The sequence below is a fragment of the Maniola hyperantus genome, chromosome 28 (genome assembly GCF_902806685.2).
Source record: "Maniola hyperantus chromosome 28, iAphHyp1.2, whole genome shotgun sequence".
NCBI classification, from domain to species: Eukaryota; Metazoa; Arthropoda; class Insecta; order Lepidoptera; family Nymphalidae; genus Maniola; species Maniola hyperantus.
This window is the reverse complement of record NC_048563.1, coordinates 133,130-153,222: the sequence shown is the minus strand read 5'-3', so window position 1 is coordinate 153,222 and position 20,093 is coordinate 133,130. Positions and strand designations below refer to the sequence as shown.

The window sequence follows — 20,093 nt, the reverse complement described above, 5'->3', positions numbered from 1 at the left end:
AATAAAAAATAGAAATAAAACAAGCAGTTTGTAGGTAAAATAGTATAATAGAGTAAAATGGCAGTTGTTCAGTCCACGCTAGGAAGGGCCCTGTAAGGGCGCGGCCAGGTCGCTCGGCTTCTTCATCTTCTGCTTCCTTATCTTGTTAGGTTGAAGTTTCATCTGGAAGGAAGGTATCTATATGTCGGGATTGATTCGGTAGTAATCGAAACGCAAACGTTGTCTAGCGACGTTGATGGAGTCTGCGCGTTGTGATATGGTCGGGGTTACCAAGGAAACGTAAGAAAAAAAATATATGGTTTGTATATGGTAAGAGAAAAGAATTGCGTAGATTCGAATCCCGCGTTCCTATTTAGCCAACATAATAACCCTGTAGATGAACGCCTAATGGAAGGAAACAAGACGATCCTCAAATATAATTATTACAGTCTTCCTCTGCGTTGTACTTCTCATTGCTGAGTGACCCTATCTTCTTCTTCCCACGCTACGTGGGGTCGGCCCAACATATCTTCATCTTCCACTCACTTCTGTCATCCGTCAACATATTATCCACCCCTTTTACACGCATATCCTCTTTCACGCAATCCATCCACCTTTTCTTTGTCTGCTGTTTTCTTCGTCCTCTCCTCTTTTTCCCTTCCACATGCATATGTAACATTCTTCTAGTGACATGGCTTTCTTCCCTCCGCATTATATGCCCATACCATGCCAGCCTATTACCCCTCATCTTTTCTAGCACTGGCGGTACTTTCAAACTTCCCCTTAGGTATAATATATTCATTCCTTATCTTATCCATCCTTGTCACACCACACATCCATCTCAACATTCGCATTTCAGTCGCATGTACTCGCCTTTCATCCGTCCCTTTTACCGCCCAACATTCTCCCTATACAGAGACCTATGTCCAGCTGTGGACGTCTATCGGTTGTTGATGATGATGATGACATTGCTGCTTCACTGACTGATATCAAAATATTTTTTTATAGAAAATCTTCAATGGATTTAAAATAAATGTCCAATGAACTCGGTGGCTATAATTTGGTATTGGTTACTGAATTAGTGAACTACCCCGCAACCTTTGCGTTACCCACTGGGACACACAAATCGTGTGCGGACAGACCGGTGTACCGGTAGTAGTAATAGGTAATCAATACGTACCTTGTAGTGCACCTCTCGTACGTGTCGGTACAGGGAGGAGTACCAGCCGAAGGCGGCGCCGCACTGCGCGCAGCGGTACGGCGTCTCGCTGGTGTGCATGGCCACTATGTGGTACTTCAGCTTCGCCGCGTTCTGGTACGACAATAGTGCGACATTAGTTTATTGGGACCACAGACCACCACCTATAGACGCCTAATAGCCGGACACCCCCCATCACCAAGCTTAGGCAGTTGCTTAGCATAACAGTCGGCCCACGCCCGTTCGGTACCCTCATTTCGCAGTCCGCACATTGTCCACCAATCAGAACAAAGCATTCTCCCCTGTCCCCCGCCCACATTTTAACGATTTTGTTTTCATGCAAAACCTTGTATATGCGTGCTGCGTGATGTAAAGCTGAGCGCTCACCGGATACGACTTGCCGCACACGTGGCACAGGTTCTCCTTCTTCTCCTTGTTCTTGTGCACGTTCTGCATGTGCACGTACAGGGATGTGTGGCACTTGAACGGCTGCAACATACACACACATAACTACTTGTGGCCAAAGGGGCCAAAGTGATAGTTTGTTCCTCGAGGGCATCATTTTGAATCTTGAGCCGCCCTATTTTTCATCACCATGAGAAAACAAAAGAATAAGAAAGCTTTTAATTGAATAATGAAAATTTCTGAGAAAAAAAATAAAACAAAGAAAGATAAATGAACACTGCACGTGACTTTTTAGGGTTCCGTACCCCAAAAGGAAAAACGGAATTTTTATAGGATCAATTTGCTGTCTATCTGTCTGTCAAGAAACCTATAGGGTAATTCCCCTTGACCCAGAATCGTGAAATTCGGAAGGTAGGTCTTATAGCACACAAAAAATCTAAAAACCGTGAATTTGTGGTTACATCACAAAAAAATCTGTTCATGAACAAAGCCTTAGTATTTTCAACTTTTAAGTAAGATAACTATACTAAGTGGGTATCATATGAAAGGGCTTTACCTGTACATTCTAAAACATATATTTATTTATTTATTTTTATGCGTAATAGTTTTTGCTTTATCGTGCAAAATGTCGAAATCCGACTGCAGTACGGAACCCTCGCTGCGCGAGTCTGACTCGCACTTGGCCGTTTTTCTATTCAAACAGTAACTCAATAAAAAAAACTGTGTTTTCTTCCCAGACAGGGGGCTGCAAGTGCACCGCCGGCGCCCATGCCCACAAGAGAGCTATGTCCAGCGGTGGACGTGTGTCGGTTGTCGATGATGTTACCTTGTTGCAGAGCTGGCACCGGAACTTGATCTTGTTGAGATGCTCCCAGTCGATGTGGTCTCGCAGTCGGGTTTTGTTCACGAACTTCTTGCCGCACTCGTTGCACATGAAACTGTCAACCAAATGTTACTTGAAAAACAATAGCGAATATGCATGTCATTTTTTTATAACTTTAATTCACTTTTTACATTGTTATAACATAGCAAAAAATATGAATATTGTTTAAAATGCTCAAATATTTTTTTTAAATAATATTTAAAACATTGCTAAAAAGAGATTGCCCATTTTCTTAGGAGCTTTGGCCCCCCCTAATATAATTGTTATGTCACCATGGTTTTAATTTTATTTTGTAGACAAATAATTAACTCTTTATATTCTGCAAACGATTTCTATTTATTCACCCTGGTTATAAAGAAATCTTATTTTTTATATTGCTGATATTGAGGTTATGTTTAATTAATACTTCTTCAAAATAAATGCATGTTTACGATTCTAACTGTAATTGTGGATATTATTTTCAATAATAGAGTGAAAAAAAGTCGTTATAAAACATAATCGTAAAAAAATAATACATTTAAAAAAAAATAATTTAAGTTTTGACACGACGCCACAAAAGAGGGCCTGTTCACGGGCGATCTCCTTTGATCTGTTCGAACGCCGCCATTTTACGGCTTTGATTGACGTCACGATTCACGTCAGTCACCTGTCACGTGACAGTATTACTATAGGATACGGTTACGGTTAGGCCGAAAAAATTGAAAACGTGAATCGTGACGTACGTTCCGTTTCGACCAATGGTGATGCGTTTCGCAAATGTAAATTTCGCTCGCTTATTTTGCACTTTTTAATTTATAATTTATGCAATTAAAAATGAACTAAATAAAAAAAATAAAGCTTCGGGGAGGAAAGAATCAAGAAACACGCATATTCCTTATTGCCTTATTTCTATTTACATTTAGTATGGTAATACACACACACACTCACGTGAAATCCTTTTCCGAGACGTGTCGCCGCGACACGCGCAAGTGTTGCCGGTACGTCGCGACGGACGCGAAGCGCTTGTCGCATAGACTACAGTGCAGCTCGTTGTTGTCGCGCGCCTTTACCAAAGGAAAAGGAACATCTCTACTTTTTTTTAATTTATACAGTGGACTGTAATATAACATAGAATAAAAAGAAAAGGTGACAGACTAACTGACTGATCTATCAACGCACAGCTCAAACTACTGGACGGATCGGGCTGAAATTTGACATGCAGATAGCTATTATGACGTAGACATCCGGTAAGAAAGGATTTGGAAAAATTCAACCCTTAAGGGGGTGAACGCGTCCACGCGGACGAAGTCGCGAGCATTAGCTAGTTTAGAAAAAAAAGGTAAAGGTACAGGATGTTGTGGTGATACTAGCCTTATGACTCCTCATGTGTCGTCCCAGGTTCGATTTCCACTGGTACACTTTCCCGCAGCGCGGACACGGGTATCTGTTTTGTCCTCTGTGCAGTACACTGGTAAAATCAAAATAATAAGTAAGTGTTTCTATACATTTTTTTACATACAATAGAGTATTTTACCCTGAAAAGTGCCTTAATTTGACCCTAATATGATAATAAACTACCCAAAAATTTTACTTGATCGATAAGTGTAATAAAAATGCATTTAAATTTTGCTTGTCAAAAACGCTACCCGCCATCTTTTTAGGTTCATGAGCTATCATGACGTCACACAGCTTGGTAAGCAACTGTGTTTTCAGTGAAATACATTACAATTTCAATCCATGTGACGTCACAGTCGGAATCAACATGGCGGCTACGGTATCATGCGTTTTGGATATTTGTAGAACAGATTAAAAAAGTGAAATCTTTTAAATGAATTATTAAATTCATTATATACTTTTATAAACTAAAATTGTCATTTCTCGATTGCTAATACTATCGTGTTTATACATTTTTAGATTTTTTGTCGCTTGGTGTAAAATACCATATTTATGGCTCCTAATACATCCCACATTTTATGTTTCATTGGTTTCAAGTGTGTTTGTTCATTGGTTTGTCTTTCAATCACGTCACAACGGAGCAATGGATCGACGTGGTTTTTTGCATGGGTATAGTTTAAGACCTCAAGAGTGACATAGGCTACTTTTTATCCCGGAAAATCAAAGAGTTCCCGCGAGATTTTGAAAAATGTAAATCCACGCGGACGAAGTCGCGGGCATCAGCTAGTTAAAAATAAATGAACAAATTTGTAGTTTTTGAGGCCAAAACTTGATTCTTTGAACATGCAAAATGTGTCTCAAAATCGCTTTTGGGACGCATATGGCCTTAACAGAAGGGCACAAGGTGTGATACTCACTTCAAGTGGTATCTATAAGTCTTCCGCGAGCTGAACATCTTGCCGCACTCCACGCACTGCGGCTTCTCCGGGAGCGGCTCTTTGCTGCGCGCGCGGGACACTCCGTTGGGCTTTGTTGGCTTCTGGGGACGAGTTATTCCCGTTAATAGTCACACCCCCGAGTGTGACACTGTGACTCAACGGGATTTTTTTGAAATTGTTGCCCCGTTGAGTCACACTGTTACTCAATGAGAATTTTTTGAAATTGTTGTCCCGTCGAGTCACACCTATTGCGTGTGTAACAAGTGTTAACTGAATGCGCACTTTTCCGGGATGTCATTTATTTTCAAATCCAAGAGATGGTGGACATGAAGTTTTTACAAAATATTAGACATGACTGTCGTTTTCAGGGTTTTCCAGGATGCTGATTTTGATAGTGACATTTATTTTCGAATCCAAGATGGCGGACATGGACTTTATACAAAAAATAGACATGGGTGTCGTTTTTTTCAACCGCGACAGGTTGAAATGGCAATCGGGGTGGGAACGCCCCGCACAGCCCCCACGCTAACCCGGTGCGTGCGAGCGTGGGTGACGTGTGGGTGTGCGGGCCGGGCCCCCGCCTCATACCCCAATTGCCATCTCAACCTGTCGCGGACTAGTTTGCAATGCATCATGTCTGGTGTTTATTAAATGAAAAACCCTCGTCGTACAAGAAATCTCAAACCAGTACAATAAAAGATATTTTGCAAGTAAATGTCGAACAGCGCCATCTTGATGTGATTTAGTAAACGAAAAACTGCGTCGGGAAGTCAAATCTTATTTTTCTTATTTCTATATATTTCTTATCTTACCACACATTTACGGTTTTCGAATTTTTCCCTTTATTTGTGCTATGAGACGTTGCTACCTGCCAATTATTTTCATGATTCTAAGTCAATGGGAAGTACCCTATAGGTTTTCTTGACAGACATGACAGGTAGGGACAAAGAAAGTAAGGGTTTCTATTTTTCTATTGAAGTACAGAACCCTAAAAAATGGGATTTTTAGGGTTCTGTACCCGGAAGATTCATGAGATACAGACCGCTGACAGACAGACAGATGGACAGATTAGACTTAGTAACAGGATCATTGGCACTCTTCCGGTATGGAGCCCTAAAAAATGACTTACTTTTATAGTATGCAGGCTATCTATGTGTCGCTCCAACTCTTTCTCTTCTACAAAACTCTCCTCACACTGAGCACAGGCAAACTCTCTCTCTCCCTCTATGAAGTTCTCTGTTGAATCAAAGTCTAAGTCACTGGCCGCGTCTGAACTTTCTTTCATTTTGATTACTTTCTTTTTCTTTATTTTCACTTTCTGCTTAGATTTCTTCTTTAACGTCTGGAAAACAGAAACTTTTCCATAACCTGAATGTTTTTAAAAAACACTGCATGACCCTTCTAGATTAACCCGCTTCCATCTTACACTGCATCATCACTTACCACCAGGTGAGATTGCAGTCAAGGGCTAACTTGTATCTGAATAAAAATAAAAATAAAATATTTTAAAAGGCACTGGGATCAGTTCTGGTGACACATAAGCTCACCTTCTTCTCCTTCACACCCTTGGTGTTCTTATCCAGCACCAAGTCATTGACGAAGGTCTCGGGCTCGCAGTGAGTGTCACTATCGGGCTCGTGCTTCACGAGCGGCTCTCTGTCCGTCTCCGTCTTCACACTCAGCAGCTCGGGGTAGCTGATGCTGTGCAGATGTTTAGTGGACAGCTGGGATTTGGGGTACTTGTACATCGTATTCTGGAACAATATGGGGTTTTATATAGCTAAATGGACTTGCACGTGACTGCAACCGCACCAAGCAAGAGATGGTGGAGTCCTCCTGCCGAGAAGGTGCCCATTCACTCTTCCGGCAATGCATATTGACTCCTCCGGTGGTGCAAATGAAAATGAAAAAAAAATTAAAATGTTCACAGGCAATGGTATTCACTTAGCATCTTGCTCATTGACTAGCTTTTTTTGGCTGCACACGCCACGGTCTTGCGCCGCCGCCATGCAGTAGCTCCGGCACTCTTTTATTTTATTTTTTATTTGTACCAAAAATATCTAAATATATAAATGGAAAAGGTGACTGACTGACTGTGACTGATCTATTAACGCACAGCTCAAACTACTGGATGGATTGGAAATTTGGCATACAGATAGTCATCCTCTAAGAAAGGATTTTTAAAAATTCAATCCCTAAGGGGGTAAAACAGGGGTTTGAAATTTTTGTAGGCACGTCCAGTCGCGAGCATAAGCTAGTTTACAAAAAATAGAAAAAGGGTGGTCTGCCCATCTAGTTAAAAGTAAATGAATATGCAATGCATACCTGATGTGTGGGCCCTAATAGTTCAGTGCAACACTCCTGCACTTGTGCCTTGAACTTGAAGAAGCGACGCATCACGGCGCGGCACTCCCAGCACACTTGCAAGCATGATGACATCTCCACAGATATCTTAAAGATAACAGGTTTATTATCCTACCTACTTTTTGTCCCATAAAATCAATGAGTTCCCATGGGATTTATAAAAAATCTAAATTCACTTGTAAGTAAGAAGTGCCGATGATTATCTAAATATTTGGTACGGCGACGGCTTACATCCCGGAAACGGATACTTTTTATCCCGAAAAATCAGTCACCTCGGGATTAAAAACCAAAATCCACGCGAACGAAGACGCAGACGCATCATCCAGTATTTTTATAAAATAAAACCAGTAAAATACAGTGCGTATTCTACTCGTGGTTGCTAGAAGAACTTGAAACCGAAGCATTGTTGGGTACAAAATCACAGATATACAGAACTATTTTGCAACCATATATAACACTATAACACAAGTTCGGAACTCACCCAAAATTAAATAAGCTTAATATTAACAAACAGATTTGTGTTCTAGGAAAGTATTTTAGTTCTACTTACTGATATTTCATTTAGAATTTGTGTATAAAGTTGCTGAATATCGCTGCCTTGAATGTAGAACATATTTCGTCCTGCACTCAAACAGGCTGAACATAATGCGTTCATATTTAACTTTTATTAACTCTTTAGATGTTTTATTAATAAATAAATGCCGTAAAGTCTGTGCTACGGCCGTAATTTGTAAATAACTACCTATCGATTTTAGTATTGTTTACAAATCGACAAAGCGTCCCTACTCCCTACTCCCTTAAGCCCTTTGTCAAAATCAAAAATGACAGCAGAGTCTGTGTCTATTCTGTGGTGGAAGCATAGTGAGAAAACTCAAAATCGGTCCATCACCTAGAATACAAACTTTGTTTGTATTCTAGGTCCATGGATCTGTGATTGTCTGTGTTGTCCTGTATATTATAATACTCTTTGGTGTTGTCTGTGGCCTATTATGCTATGGAAAATGGATTAGTTATTTTATTTTTGCTTTTATAAAATTAATAAATAGAGAAGGAAACATGGGCGTTGTTTTGTAGGTGGTTACTACACTACATAGTACTTTTTTTTTTCTGGTCGGTGCATAGTACAATAGGTCCTCACAAGCCAAGTAAATGTGTTCTGTGTCACAAGCCTTGCACAAGCCCCACAGAGTACTTTGTAATATATGAAATAGAGACCAAACTTCGAGCCTAAAATTGGAAATGCATCACAAGCGCCCCTAGATTTGAAATTTGGAACTATGGTGATTGAATCTATATGTACGTATATATGCAATACATAGGTATAGGTACTATATACATTTATGCGTATAATATAGGTACTTAGCTACTAGGTACCTATATTATCCTACTTTCTCATTATTATTCTAGATTTGGGTTACTTGGCTGATTTTTCAATCGTCAAATAACAATGGATTTTTGATTTTGTGGGAAGTGGTGAAAAACTCACACTGGTGAAAAACCATTTGGTTGTAACTTATGCAAATATAAAAGCTCCCGTAGAGATGCTTTAGTGGTGCACATGAGAACTCACACTGGTGAAAAACCATATAATTGTAAGTTATGCAAATATAAATGTAACCAAAGTACCTAGTGATTTAGTGAGGCACATGAGAACTCACACTGGTGAAAAACCATTTTGTTGTGAGTTATGTGAAAGTAAGTTCGTATCAAATCGTAATTTAGTGGTGCACATGAGAACTCACCACTAACACTTGCTGCTAGCGCCGAGTAGTTTTTTTTTTATTTAAAGAATATTAGCCATGTTAAATGACTAATATTCCCCTTTCCCCTCCAACTAAGCGTAAAGCTTGTGCTAGGAGTAGGTACGACAATAGTGCAACGGGCGGGGTTTGAACCGTCGACCTTTCGGTTTTCAGTCCACTCCTTTACCTGTTGAGCTATTGAGGCTCAAATGTTACATCATACATTACGGTCCAGGCCGGAAACAGAGCTACTGCCGGCCGAGTAATATTGGAAGGTAAACTGAACTATTTATCTAAACCACTTCATATATTTTATAATAATTGTCGATTTCTTTATTCTGTATTTTTACAAATTGTATGTTACCTTGTTTAGTGTTGTTTTAGTATTGTTGCGTACACATGTTAAGGGTTAGCGCTTAGATCTTAATCTATTGTTTTTGTATTTGCACCATTTATAGTTAAAACCTGTATGTGCCTTTATAATAAAATAATTTATAAAAAAACGAGATCGTTAGTTGCTATGTCGGCCGAGACAATGTGAACTAATTTTATCCCATTTGCGAGTAAACAATAAAAAACTTATATGCAATGGATAGGTCATAAAAATAGTAATAAGTCAAACCCTACCCACCTAAACACCCGGTCAAGTACGAGGCGGACTCGAAGGGTTCCGTAAAAACTATTGGTCCATAAAAACTAGCCACAATCAAAGTAGAAACTCAAGTCCTTTAAACGTGCAGAGGTCAAAAATACAAAAAAAAGTAGAAACGGAACCCTTATAGTTTCACCATGTCCGTCCGTCTGTCTGTTCGTCCGTCTGTCCTCGGTTAATCTAAGAGACTTGGTGCTACAAATCTGTAATTTGGCATGGGTATTAATATTAATCACGCCGACAAAGTGGTGAAATAACATTGTGATAAATATTTTTTTTAGGGTAGCTCCCCTACATGTAAAGTGGGGATGATTTTTTTGCTTTGTTGAGACTTCGCTCAATGGGTTGCGAAGCTGAAGTGGCAATAGACAAGTTCGGAAAACCGATAGACGTTGGGGCCCAAGGTGCTGGAATGGCGACCTCGCACCGTATGGCGCAGCGTTGGAAGACCCCCACTAGGTGGACGGACATCAGACGAGTCACGAGTCGCTACAAGAGACCTATGTCCAGCAGTGGACGTGTATCGGTTGATGATGACGATGAGACTAAGGTCCAAACGCACTTGCTCCATACACCGCGCCGCTTGGCTCAAGTGCTTAATCCCGGGGGAACTCTTTGATTTTCCGGGATAAAAAGTAGCCTATGTCACTCTCCAGGTCTTAAACTATATCCATGCAAAAAATCACGTCAATCCGTTGACCCGTTCATTGCGACGTGATTGAAGGACAAAAGTACGCTCTAGTAGGTAATAGATCTCAGGCTATTGAGGCAAAGCAGACTACTCTCATTTTTCTTTCGTCGCGGTATCTTTTTCTTTATTTTTCTTATGTTTTTTCTTTTTCTTTTTGGTCGGATCTTTTTTCTTATTTATGTCATTGTATTTGAGTAATCTTTTATACATTTTCAGCAACTGTTTCGCATCTTTTTCCATTTCCTTCGTAACTTGTTTGATTCCCACTTCTGCTTCTTTTCCTTCTTTATTTTCATCTTCTGGGTTACTCTCTTTTGGTACTTCCGGCACTACAGGATCTACGTATTTGGTAGAACCTTCCAAAGTATTGAAATGCTCGATGGAACCTTCTACGAATTCACTTATCTCTGCTAACACTTCTTTATCACCTTCTGTAACTTGTTCCATCTTCTTTTTAGATTCTTCTAGCTTTCTCTTTAGTTCTTTATTCTTTTTCCGTAGAGCATTTAATATGTTTGACGTAGTTAGTACTCTCTTAACTTTATTGCTGCCTAAATAGCGATCGCGCCATGATATATTGTCTATTTCTTCATTAGTCTTATTTTCTTGTAAATTTGTCTCGTTCTCTCCATTTTCTTCATTATAGTCTTCTCCTTCTTCATTTATAACAATTACATCTTCGTGGTTTATTTCATCTATTTTTGCAGATAAAGCGGCAATTTCGGCAGCCGTCGGTTCTTTAGACACCGAAATACCTTCGACTTCATAACACGAAGAGTCATCGGAAATTTCAAGAATCTCGTAAATATCATCATCATCATCATCATCATCATCTAAAGACACTATATCATCTTCAACTCGTATTTTTTGTTCTTGAGGGTCATCAACTATAGTATCAATTTGTTTTTCTTGTAGATCTATTTCCGTTTCTTCCGGTATAACAACTATATCTTTTTCTTTATGCCCATCGTGAATTTCAACAACTATAGAATTATTTTGTTGTTCTTTTTCATCAAGTTCTTCTTGAATTACGACTATATTGTTTTCTTCTCTAAAAAAGTTTTGATCGGCGCCCTCACGAAAATCCGACTTGGATTTCTTAGATTTCTTTTCCTTTTTAGATTTCTTATCTTTCTTTTTCTTCTTTTTACGCTTATCACCCTCATCATCTGACACACAAACCACTTCTGACTTTTCAGGTGACTTGGTGTTATTGGTCTGTGTCTCACGTTCTTCATTTTCTGTAATCTCTCCTTCTGATAACTCTTTGTTTGTGTTTGTTATTTCACCTTCCTCTATCGACTCTGTGCTTTCATTTTTGTCTGTGGCCCTCATTTCACCCTCATTTACTTTCTCCACTGTACTCCTTATTTCTTTAGTACTTTTTGCATTTCGACTGCCATTTTCACTACTTGATTCGGAATTATCATTTCCAACTCTAACAATAACAGATCTCATATTTTGTTGTGTTTCTTTTGATTCAGGTTCATGAAAATTGTCATTTCTTACTTGAATGATAATAGATTCTATTACTTGAGGTCTATCTTTATGGCTTTCAACTACTGTATGTACTTCTTCCGTACTTTCGCAAGTTTCAACTTCCATATTTAGACTTTTATTAATATCGATTTCAATAATTGGACGTTCATCTGAAGAGATAATTGGGCTTTGAATCACATCCTGCTCAATATTCGAACTTTTGTCTTGAGTACCATATTCAGTAGTGTCTTTAGAAGAATTTAGTACAGGACTGCTATCACTAGGACTACAGTCTTTTACATTTTTATCAGAATCATTAGCATTGGTGTTGTTAAGAGAATTTCGTACAGGACTTACAGCACTTGGACTTGTGGATTTTTCATTTTTATGAGTATCTTTAGTGTCTTTTGGGTAATTTTCAGGCTGCAGGTCTTCTATTATGATTGCTTCTTTACTTTCCTTACCAACATTAGTTTCTTCTTGTTCATTAATTTCAGGAATTAGCATTTCCTTGTCACATGTACTATCTACTTCTTCCGGTTTTGCGCTTACTTCCTCTACTGTCACAGGTGCGTTATTTTGTTCGCTATTCACGTCATTACTATCAATTGGCTTGCTATCATTTTGGGTATTTGTAGCATTAGTATCTTTTTCTTCACCAATTACAGTAGAATCTTGTGACGTGTCATTATCTGATTCACTTTCTGAACTACTTTCCGAGTCTTCGCTGGAACTGGTGAAGTTTTCATAGTTTTTTCTGTCAAAATCTTCTAAAAGATCCATTTTCTCTGTATCTGATAACTGTAATGTTATTTCATCATGATCTTCCTCTTTATCTGATTTCTTATCTTTTTTCCTCTGCTTCTTTTTTTGTTTAGGTTTATTATTAGCTGGTTTAGATTGTACTTTATTATTAACTTCAGATGCTTTGGTTTTTTCTTGTGTATCTGTTTTAGTAGTACTCTCTTTACTAGTGCTGGCTTTTGCTTTAGTAGCAGTATCTGTGCTACTAGCTTTTGATTTGGTGGTAGTATCTTGGCTACTATCTTTTGGTTTTGATACTTCATTACGATTACTAGTAACATTTGTCGTGATATTTTTGTTTCGATTCAATACAATTTTCTTCTGTTTAGTGTGGGGTACTGTCACAATTAAATTGTTTACTCTTTTTGTCACCGTTTTTAAATTGCCTGGTGTCTGGTCTTTGCTCGGAGAAGGCGGCTTAGCTGTAAAAATAAAAATAAAAAATAATAATTAAATAAAGATTAGTTTTTAATGAACTAAACAGGTCTGAGAAATTTCAAGTTCTTGTTTTTCGTTAATATTGTATCGAAAATCTGTCAATTTTTTTGGAGATGTCAAATGAAAAGTTGCTGCTACAATGTGACACTCACAATCACCTCTGATTGACTGACACTCTCTCACTATTGGAAATAATGTACAGTTGCAGCAAGAATACCATAAACTCTGCTAATTACAACAACACTCAAACTCAAATTATATATTCAGAATTGGTAAAATTTTACGCTTCCTGATTGTCAAATTTTTTTACCTATAAGATGATATGATATAGTGGTGATAATTAATACGTACTTAAAACTAAAGCTACGAGGGTTCCAAACGCGCCCAGGTCTTAGTCACAAAAACCTTAGCTGGGTATTCTCACCAGGCAGGTCCTCAACATTGGGCTTCTCATCTTCGCTGCTGATCTCCACCACCTCCGCTGGCTCCTCCTTGATCTCCACCTCGTCTTCCGATGTCTCATCTTTGGTTTGTGACTCGGCTTGCTGCGGTTGTGCTGGTGCTGCCAAGTTACAATCTTCTTTTAATTGCATTTAATTAATTTTGACATAGGGCACATAGTTCAGAAACTGATAGACTTTGGGGTCCCAAGGTGCTAGAATGGCGACCTTGCACTGGAAAGCGCAGCATTGGAAGACCCCCCATTCGATGGATAGACAACATCAAATGAGGGTAGCAGCTGCTGGATGGGGAATTTAAATGAAATGAAACGGCGCTGCGAGTCTGCGCCAAACGTCGAGGCTTCGAAGTTACTGGCACATGTCAAATGTTAGTACTTTTGATGCAGGTAGCCCTAAAGTAGTCCTTTAGTAGTAGTTGGCATATCGTCAATTCAGGATCAAACCGAGAGTTCGCTCACTCTAGTTTACTCTGCTAATGCTCTGCTCAATCTAAAACTATACCAATTCGAGAGAATCACTAACAAATTCATTAACTCTGAATGCTCGAAGGTTTGCTTAAAATGCCTAACATTTACTATGAGTATTTATTGTCTTGTAGCCGCTTCATTCCTGCCCTTCTGATCCCCCTTGTCACTGGTCAGATTGCATCATCACTTACCACCAGGTGCAATTGCAGTCAAGGGCTAACATGTAATGAAATACAAAAGCGTTATAGGCTATAGCGTTAAGTCCCCCAAATTGCTATTGCGCTGGAACCATGTCTCATTAACATCGAAATGACGTCATTTTGACGTCAGCCGAAATAAAAATATACCATCAGCTCAAAACTTCAGTCTAGAGCTGACGTCACTAAAATGGCGGCCACGCGCATTAGCAATTTGCGGGAGAAACTTACCATGAGTGTTATCTTGTTGCAACTGGGCTCTAATAGCTCGGGCTCTGGCTTGCAGCTCCAGCAGTTCCAGCACGGTGAGCCCAGCTCGGCTGGCTTTGGAGCGCTCCTCTTGGTTGCTGACTTCGGGGTCAGCCTTGTCACCGGTTTTGGAGTTCTTGTGTTTGTGTTTATTCTTGGATTTGTGTTTTCTGTGCTTGTGCTGAATGAACAAAACCCAAATATTTATGCTTTTTAAAATTCCAAAAAAAAATCCAAAGAATAAATACACATTTTTTGATTTTTGCAAAGCTCAAAAATGCAATGCAATTTTTTTAAATTATAACACTAATAGATGACTATGTCCTAATATCCTAATCCTAATCCTACTAATATTATAAATGTGAGTGTGGATGTTTGGATGTTTGTTACTCAATCAACCAAAAACGGCTGAACGATTTGGATGAAATTTGGAATGGAGGTAGATTATACCCTGGATTAACACATAGGCTACTTTTTATCCCGGAAAATCAAAGAGTTCCCGCGGAATTTTGAAAAATGTAAATCCACGCGGGCATCAGGAAGTAATACTATAGAATTAGATATCTATATAAAACTATAGATAACTATATAATACTGTAGATGGAAAAGTGTATTTGTCTATTACCTTTTCAGGGTTCAACCTCCAAAATGATTAATAATTAACAATTTTTGACAGAAATACCAGAGTACGAAGAGCCATAGAGAAGAAAAGAAGAAGTAGACATAGAAATAGGCATCCTTGTAGGATCAAAAATACGTTAGTTTCATCCTAGAAAATCTAAATTTTCACAGGTTTTGTATGAAATCTAAATGTGAACAAAGTCACATGCATAAGCTAGTTATATAAGTATATACCTTTTTCTTGGAACTGTGCTGGCTCAAAATTTCATCATCTGATGATATGCTGTCCAAGGATATGGTCTCCATATGCTCCGAGCTGGAGGACTCTGTGTCAGTGGGGGGCTCTGCTCCGTCCAGCACAGCACACAGGCGCTTGGAGCTTATGCCTAGCAGCTACAATCAAATACAAGCTACTATTATTGTTTTGAAGCTGTGATAGCCTAGTGGTTAGGACGTCCGCCTTCTATTCGGAGGTCGGGGTTCGATCCCGGGCATGCACCTCTAACTTTTCAGAGTTATGTGCGTTTTAATTAATTAAATATCACTTGCTTTACTGTGAAGGAAAACATCGCGAGGAAACCTGCATGCCTGAGAGTTCTCCATAATGTTCTCCAAGATGTGTGAAGTCTACCAATCTGCACATGGCCAGCATGGTAAACTATGGCCAAACCCTTTCTCACTCTGAGAGGAGACCCGTACTCTGTACTGAAATAATATAAAATAATGTAAATACAAAACTATTTTAGAATGTACATATGCCCTTTAATGTGATACCCCACTTAGTATAGTTATTTTACTTTGAAAATTGAAAATACTTTTTATTTGTTCATGACATTTTAAATTTTTTTTTTGTGATGTAACCACGAATTCATGGTTTTCGGATTTATTCTTTTACTAATTGTGTATAAGAACTATCTACCAAATTTCATGATTCTAGGTCAACCCGAAGTACGTGTTTTCTTTCTTTCAGACAAAAGTGATATAGGGTTCCTTTTTTCCTTTTGAGGTATGGAACCCTAAAAAGGGTTGTATGCTACTTATTTTAATTTTAAAGGTTATTAAATAAGGAACGTTTATTTAACTCACCTCCTCAGTGCATAGCTCCTGTAAATCATCAACGGAGATGTGGTGGACGCATTCCGGCGCCATAGCCTTCAGCTCCTTGGGTTTGATCACTGAAAACACTTGGTGCATCAACTCCACCCTGTCGTGGATGTAGTACGCAAGATCATGCTCTTCCTGATCGCGGAAACGAGACGTGGACGTTTCCGGCATCTCTTGCTTTATCTTGTGCCGCTTTACACGCTTCATTTCTATTCAAACAATAATTTTCACAAATAAAATTAACAACGCATAGAAACTTGAAAGTTGTTTACACAATTTTAGTGTGATTGAACTGAAAAGATCTATTGTTTAGTTCAAAAACTAAGAGAATGTTCAGCTCTTTTATTTAGTAGGGTATTAATCACAGACCATAATAACATTTTGGTGCATAATGCTGCGTTCAAACAACTGTAAAAATCGATATTTTTTAGTTATTTAAAAGTTAAAACCTTCTCTACCTAACCTAAGCAAAGATAATTATAAAATCTTTTTTAGGTGCCATAAAATAAGATTACGAAAAAATCAAACCTGATAAAGTCAGAATTTGGTCAGAATCCAATTCTTCCAATTAATAGTAAAAAATCAACAAAAAATCTCTTAAATTTATACCGGAAAGAAAAGTAAAAATTGTAATGTGAAATTGGACTAAAAATATACCTAACTGATATCCAAGGGCAAAATGCCTCTGGAAGATTTAGTGAACGTTTATTTTGATAGAGCCCTACAGACAGCGTTCCAAAGATTCCTACAGCATTTGTGTCCGAGGATAACCACCTTACTTACTAACTGCAAAAGAAACTCCATCAATCAAATATTTTATGCGCAGATGAAATCATAATTATTATTTTTTGAACGCATTTATATTTTCGCGGGGTTTTATGGACAAAATGGCTGTCGAGATATTATTCGAAAATGACGATTTTATCATTGTAAATAAACCATACGACATGTATATCAATTCGGATAACGAAAATGAAAAGGTAAGTAAAGCTTTGTGATTAAATTAGTTTCATTAGTAGGTTTAATTGCAACAAAGATGAAGATATTTTTGCTAATGTTTTGATTTATTATTTGACAATGATTAATGCAATACATATTAATCTATGGATTAATGTCAGTTTCGTCAATTAATTATAGTGATGTGCACATCAAGTTTTTGCCAGAGAATTGATTCTTAGAATAATAGATAGATTGTAATTAGGTATTTAGTTTAAAAAATAGGTAACTAACTAGTTAAATGTAATTCTAATTTTTCAAATTCCGCAATAAAACAAAAACTTAGTAAAATCATGTACGCGTATATCACAGCCATTTTATTTGTATTTTAGAACACTGTAACCTGCCACATCGCGTCACATGATTCCCACCTTTCCACGTCAACGAGCCCACTATACTTTGTGCATCGTCTCGACTACTCCACCAGTGGGATACTCTGCATAGCTAAGAACAAGACGGCTGCTGGTCGCGCTGGGAAACTGTTCGAGAAGCGACTTACTAGCAAATACTATTTAGCTATCGTCAGAGGACACATTTTGAACTTTGAGTTAGCGGATATCCATTATGCTGTGGGTCAGTATTTTTATGCAATAATATGTACCTACCTATGAAATAAAATAGAATAGATTTTTTTTTTTTCAAATAAACTTTTACAAGCACTTTTGAATCGTCAAATCTATCACTGCTTTGGAATGCCTTTCCTACCAAGAAGAACCAGCAAGAAATTCGGCGGCTGCTCTTTTTAAAGATTCGATTTATAGTATTAATTATTTGGCTATGTATAAAGGAAATTGCAGTACAGCCTAGTGGTTAAGACCTCCGCCTTTTCGGAAGGTTGGGGGTTCAATCCCGGGTATGCACCTCATATCACCGGGGGTGTATCTACCGCTACTCAGTGTAACACACTGAATAATTGCCCCCGAGCTCATTTGAAATTTATTTTTACCCATTGAAGGTTTTCTGTGAAACATTATTTCCCTATCACTCACTGGTCAAGGCTGAAAATCGCTGAAAAGCGCTGACGCTGTATTCTGTTCTAATGTGCGCGCTGTGGCACAATTATCAAAATAAACGTTGCTTTTTTATATCTTTTCTTTCTACTGCTTCTTCTTGTCTGTTCCACTTCCACAACTTTTTTATACCAGGCATGGATCCGTCACCTCAAAGCGCTCACAAGATGACAACAGTAACAAGCTCAGCCAGTCTAAGCAATGAGCCGCGCGCGGCGCATACGCGACTTCTGGTGTTGGAGACTGGCACCTACTGTGGAGATCCTGTCACTGTGGTGTTACTGAAACCCATCACAGGTTAGTAGTTTGTAGCGACTTCTACAAATATATTGGTAACATCTTTCTGTATACTGTAACTGTAGGCTGTAGCATTACAAGTGGAAGACAATCATCATCACCGTCAACGGATAGACGTCCACTGCTGGATGAGGAACTTCCACACACTACAGTCTTGCGCCGCCCGCGGACTCGTTTGATATTGCGCATTCACTGTTCATCTAATGGCAGATCTGCTGACGCTGCGCTTTGGGACTCCAACGTCTATTGGTTTATTGAACTGGGTGCACTGCTCATCACCACATTAGCCTATAGAAAGGATATTTCAAACAAAAATCGTGTTCTTCAAAGTTGTAAAAATCAGTATGACACTGCAACATCGATTTGTAAGCATTTGTAAAATGAGTTGCGAATCGTAATTTTTTTCTGGGATAACTTAGTTTGTAGCTACAAGGTACTGCTAAGTATGCTGTAGTATAAGATAGAGGTCACTGGATGTTAATATGTACAAATGTTTCTTCAAAATAATGAATCTGCAAGTTAATTTGGCAGGTCGTCGTCACCAGTTGCGAGTACACTGTAGCGCGATCGGCCACACGATACTTGGGGACTACACATACACCAACAAAGTAGACAGTACTCCGCACCGAATGTTCCTACACGCTACCAGGTGAACTTGTTGCTCTAACGAAAAACTTACGGCTTATGGTTTCTGTTCCAATCCGAAAATTGTCGTATTCAGATCGGATGCACTTTCCGAAAGAGCCTTATTCTGCAAAAACTGGTTAAGTGCGAGTCGGACTCGCACACTAAGGGTTCTGTTATTCTGTACAAGATTATGTATTTTATTTATTTATTTACGTGGCAGCCATTTTAAAATTTACATTATTTGTTGTTATAGCGGCAACAGAAATACACACTCTGTGAAAATTTCAACTCTCTATCTATTATTATGGTTCATGAGATATTATGTTTGATGGACAGATGGACGGACAGCGGAGGCCTATCGACACCGGAGGAATAGGGTCTCATTGACACCTTTTGCCTCCGGAATCCTCAAAGAGTTTTGTTTTAAATAGGTTAATACTACCATTTGAGCAAGACGCGCTGGACATTCAGAGCCCAGAGCCATTCTTCTCAGACCCGGAGCTCAGTGGTAAATGGAAGCCCGGGAAGAAGTGCTACAAGTACAGCACGCCGGCAGATTTCACTGCCGTTTGTGACGTCATCGACCGCAGCTACACCGTGGGCGTCAAGTGTAAAGAGTTCTGTTTCAAACAATAAACGTGTACATTGCGATATATTGGTTTCATTTATTTTGTACTAGTTTAAGGATACCCGCACCTTTCACGTGTAGAATGGAGTGACACAGCGGTTTTTTGACATAATCTCATCTCTGTTTTATGATGGTTTCACCAATTTAAGATTAGTTCCTAACAGAATAGAATAATTACGTTGTGGTTACATTGTGTATCCACAACATTTAGCTGATGAGCTCCAGTCCCTTTCATAGGCTCGACATATTTTCATTAAGTTTAAGGGCGAGTTTCCACTCATGCCAAGCGGAGTCAAGTCATGTGTTTTTGTTCAATCAAATTATTCGACGATGACGTGACAAAATTATTACGTAATCTAACAATAAACTGATTGGTCTCATGTCTCCGCACCGCTCCGCTTCAGTGGAAACACCCTAAATTTGATTTTAAGTGGGCACTTTTCTGTTAGTGTATTGTGTTTAATATGATGTGTTGGATCAACAAATAAG

The 20,093-nt window shown here is 38.7% G+C and overlaps 2 protein-coding genes across 2 annotated transcripts; one reads left to right on the top strand and one right to left on the bottom strand.

The window, feature by feature from the left end:
• Positions 1–27: 27 nt before the first annotated feature.
• Positions 28–16,334, bottom strand: LOC117994875 (uncharacterized). Its single transcript, XM_034982851.2, has 16 exons — positions 16,029–16,334; positions 15,177–15,335; positions 14,304–14,502; positions 13,372–13,509; positions 10,323–12,931; positions 7,692–7,805; positions 7,103–7,228; positions 6,325–6,531; positions 5,907–6,119; positions 4,757–4,878; positions 3,816–3,912; positions 3,393–3,508; positions 2,409–2,520; positions 1,565–1,666; positions 1,160–1,291; positions 28–162 (listed from the first exon to the last, which is right to left on the bottom strand). The coding sequence occupies exons 1-16, from the start codon at positions 16,251–16,253 to the stop codon at positions 79–81; spliced, it is 4,755 nt and encodes a 1,584-aa protein (XP_034838742.2). The 5' UTR covers positions 16,254–16,334; the 3' UTR covers positions 28–78.
• LOC117995214 (RNA pseudouridylate synthase domain-containing protein 1-like) lies at positions 16,333–19,627 on the top strand. The gene is made up of 5 exons (XM_034983217.2): positions 16,333–17,026; positions 17,375–17,615; positions 18,188–18,349; positions 18,881–18,998; positions 19,408–19,627. Exons 1-5 carry the CDS (start codon positions 16,925–16,927, stop codon positions 19,610–19,612), a joined length of 828 nt encoding a protein of 275 aa, XP_034839108.1. The 5' UTR covers positions 16,333–16,924; the 3' UTR covers positions 19,613–19,627.
• The last annotated feature ends 466 nt before the right edge of the window (positions 19,628–20,093 follow it).

Bases quoted from the DNA above. Each gene is read 5' to 3' on its own strand.
- LOC117994875 (XM_034982851.2), bottom strand. From the start codon at position 16,253: ATGAAGCGTGTAAAGCGGCACAAGATAAAGCAAGAGATGCCGGAAACG. The intron at 6,532-7,102 runs GTATGCATTGCA...ATATTGTTCCAG, and splicing joins TATTAGGGCCCACACATCAG to AATACGATGTACAAGTACCC. The intron at 1,667-2,408 runs GTAACATCATCG...TGTATGTTGCAG, and splicing joins GGTGCCAGCTCTGCAACAAG to CCGTTCAAGTGCCACACATC.
- LOC117995214 (XM_034983217.2), top strand. From the start codon at position 16,925: ATGGACAAAATGGCTGTCGAGATATTATTCGAAAATGACGATTTTATC. The intron at 17,027-17,374 runs GTAAGTAAAGCT...TTTGTATTTTAG, and splicing joins CGGATAACGAAAATGAAAAG to AACACTGTAACCTGCCACAT. The intron at 18,999-19,407 runs GTGAACTTGTTG...TGTTTTAAATAG, and splicing joins ATGTTCCTACACGCTACCAG to GTTAATACTACCATTTGAGC.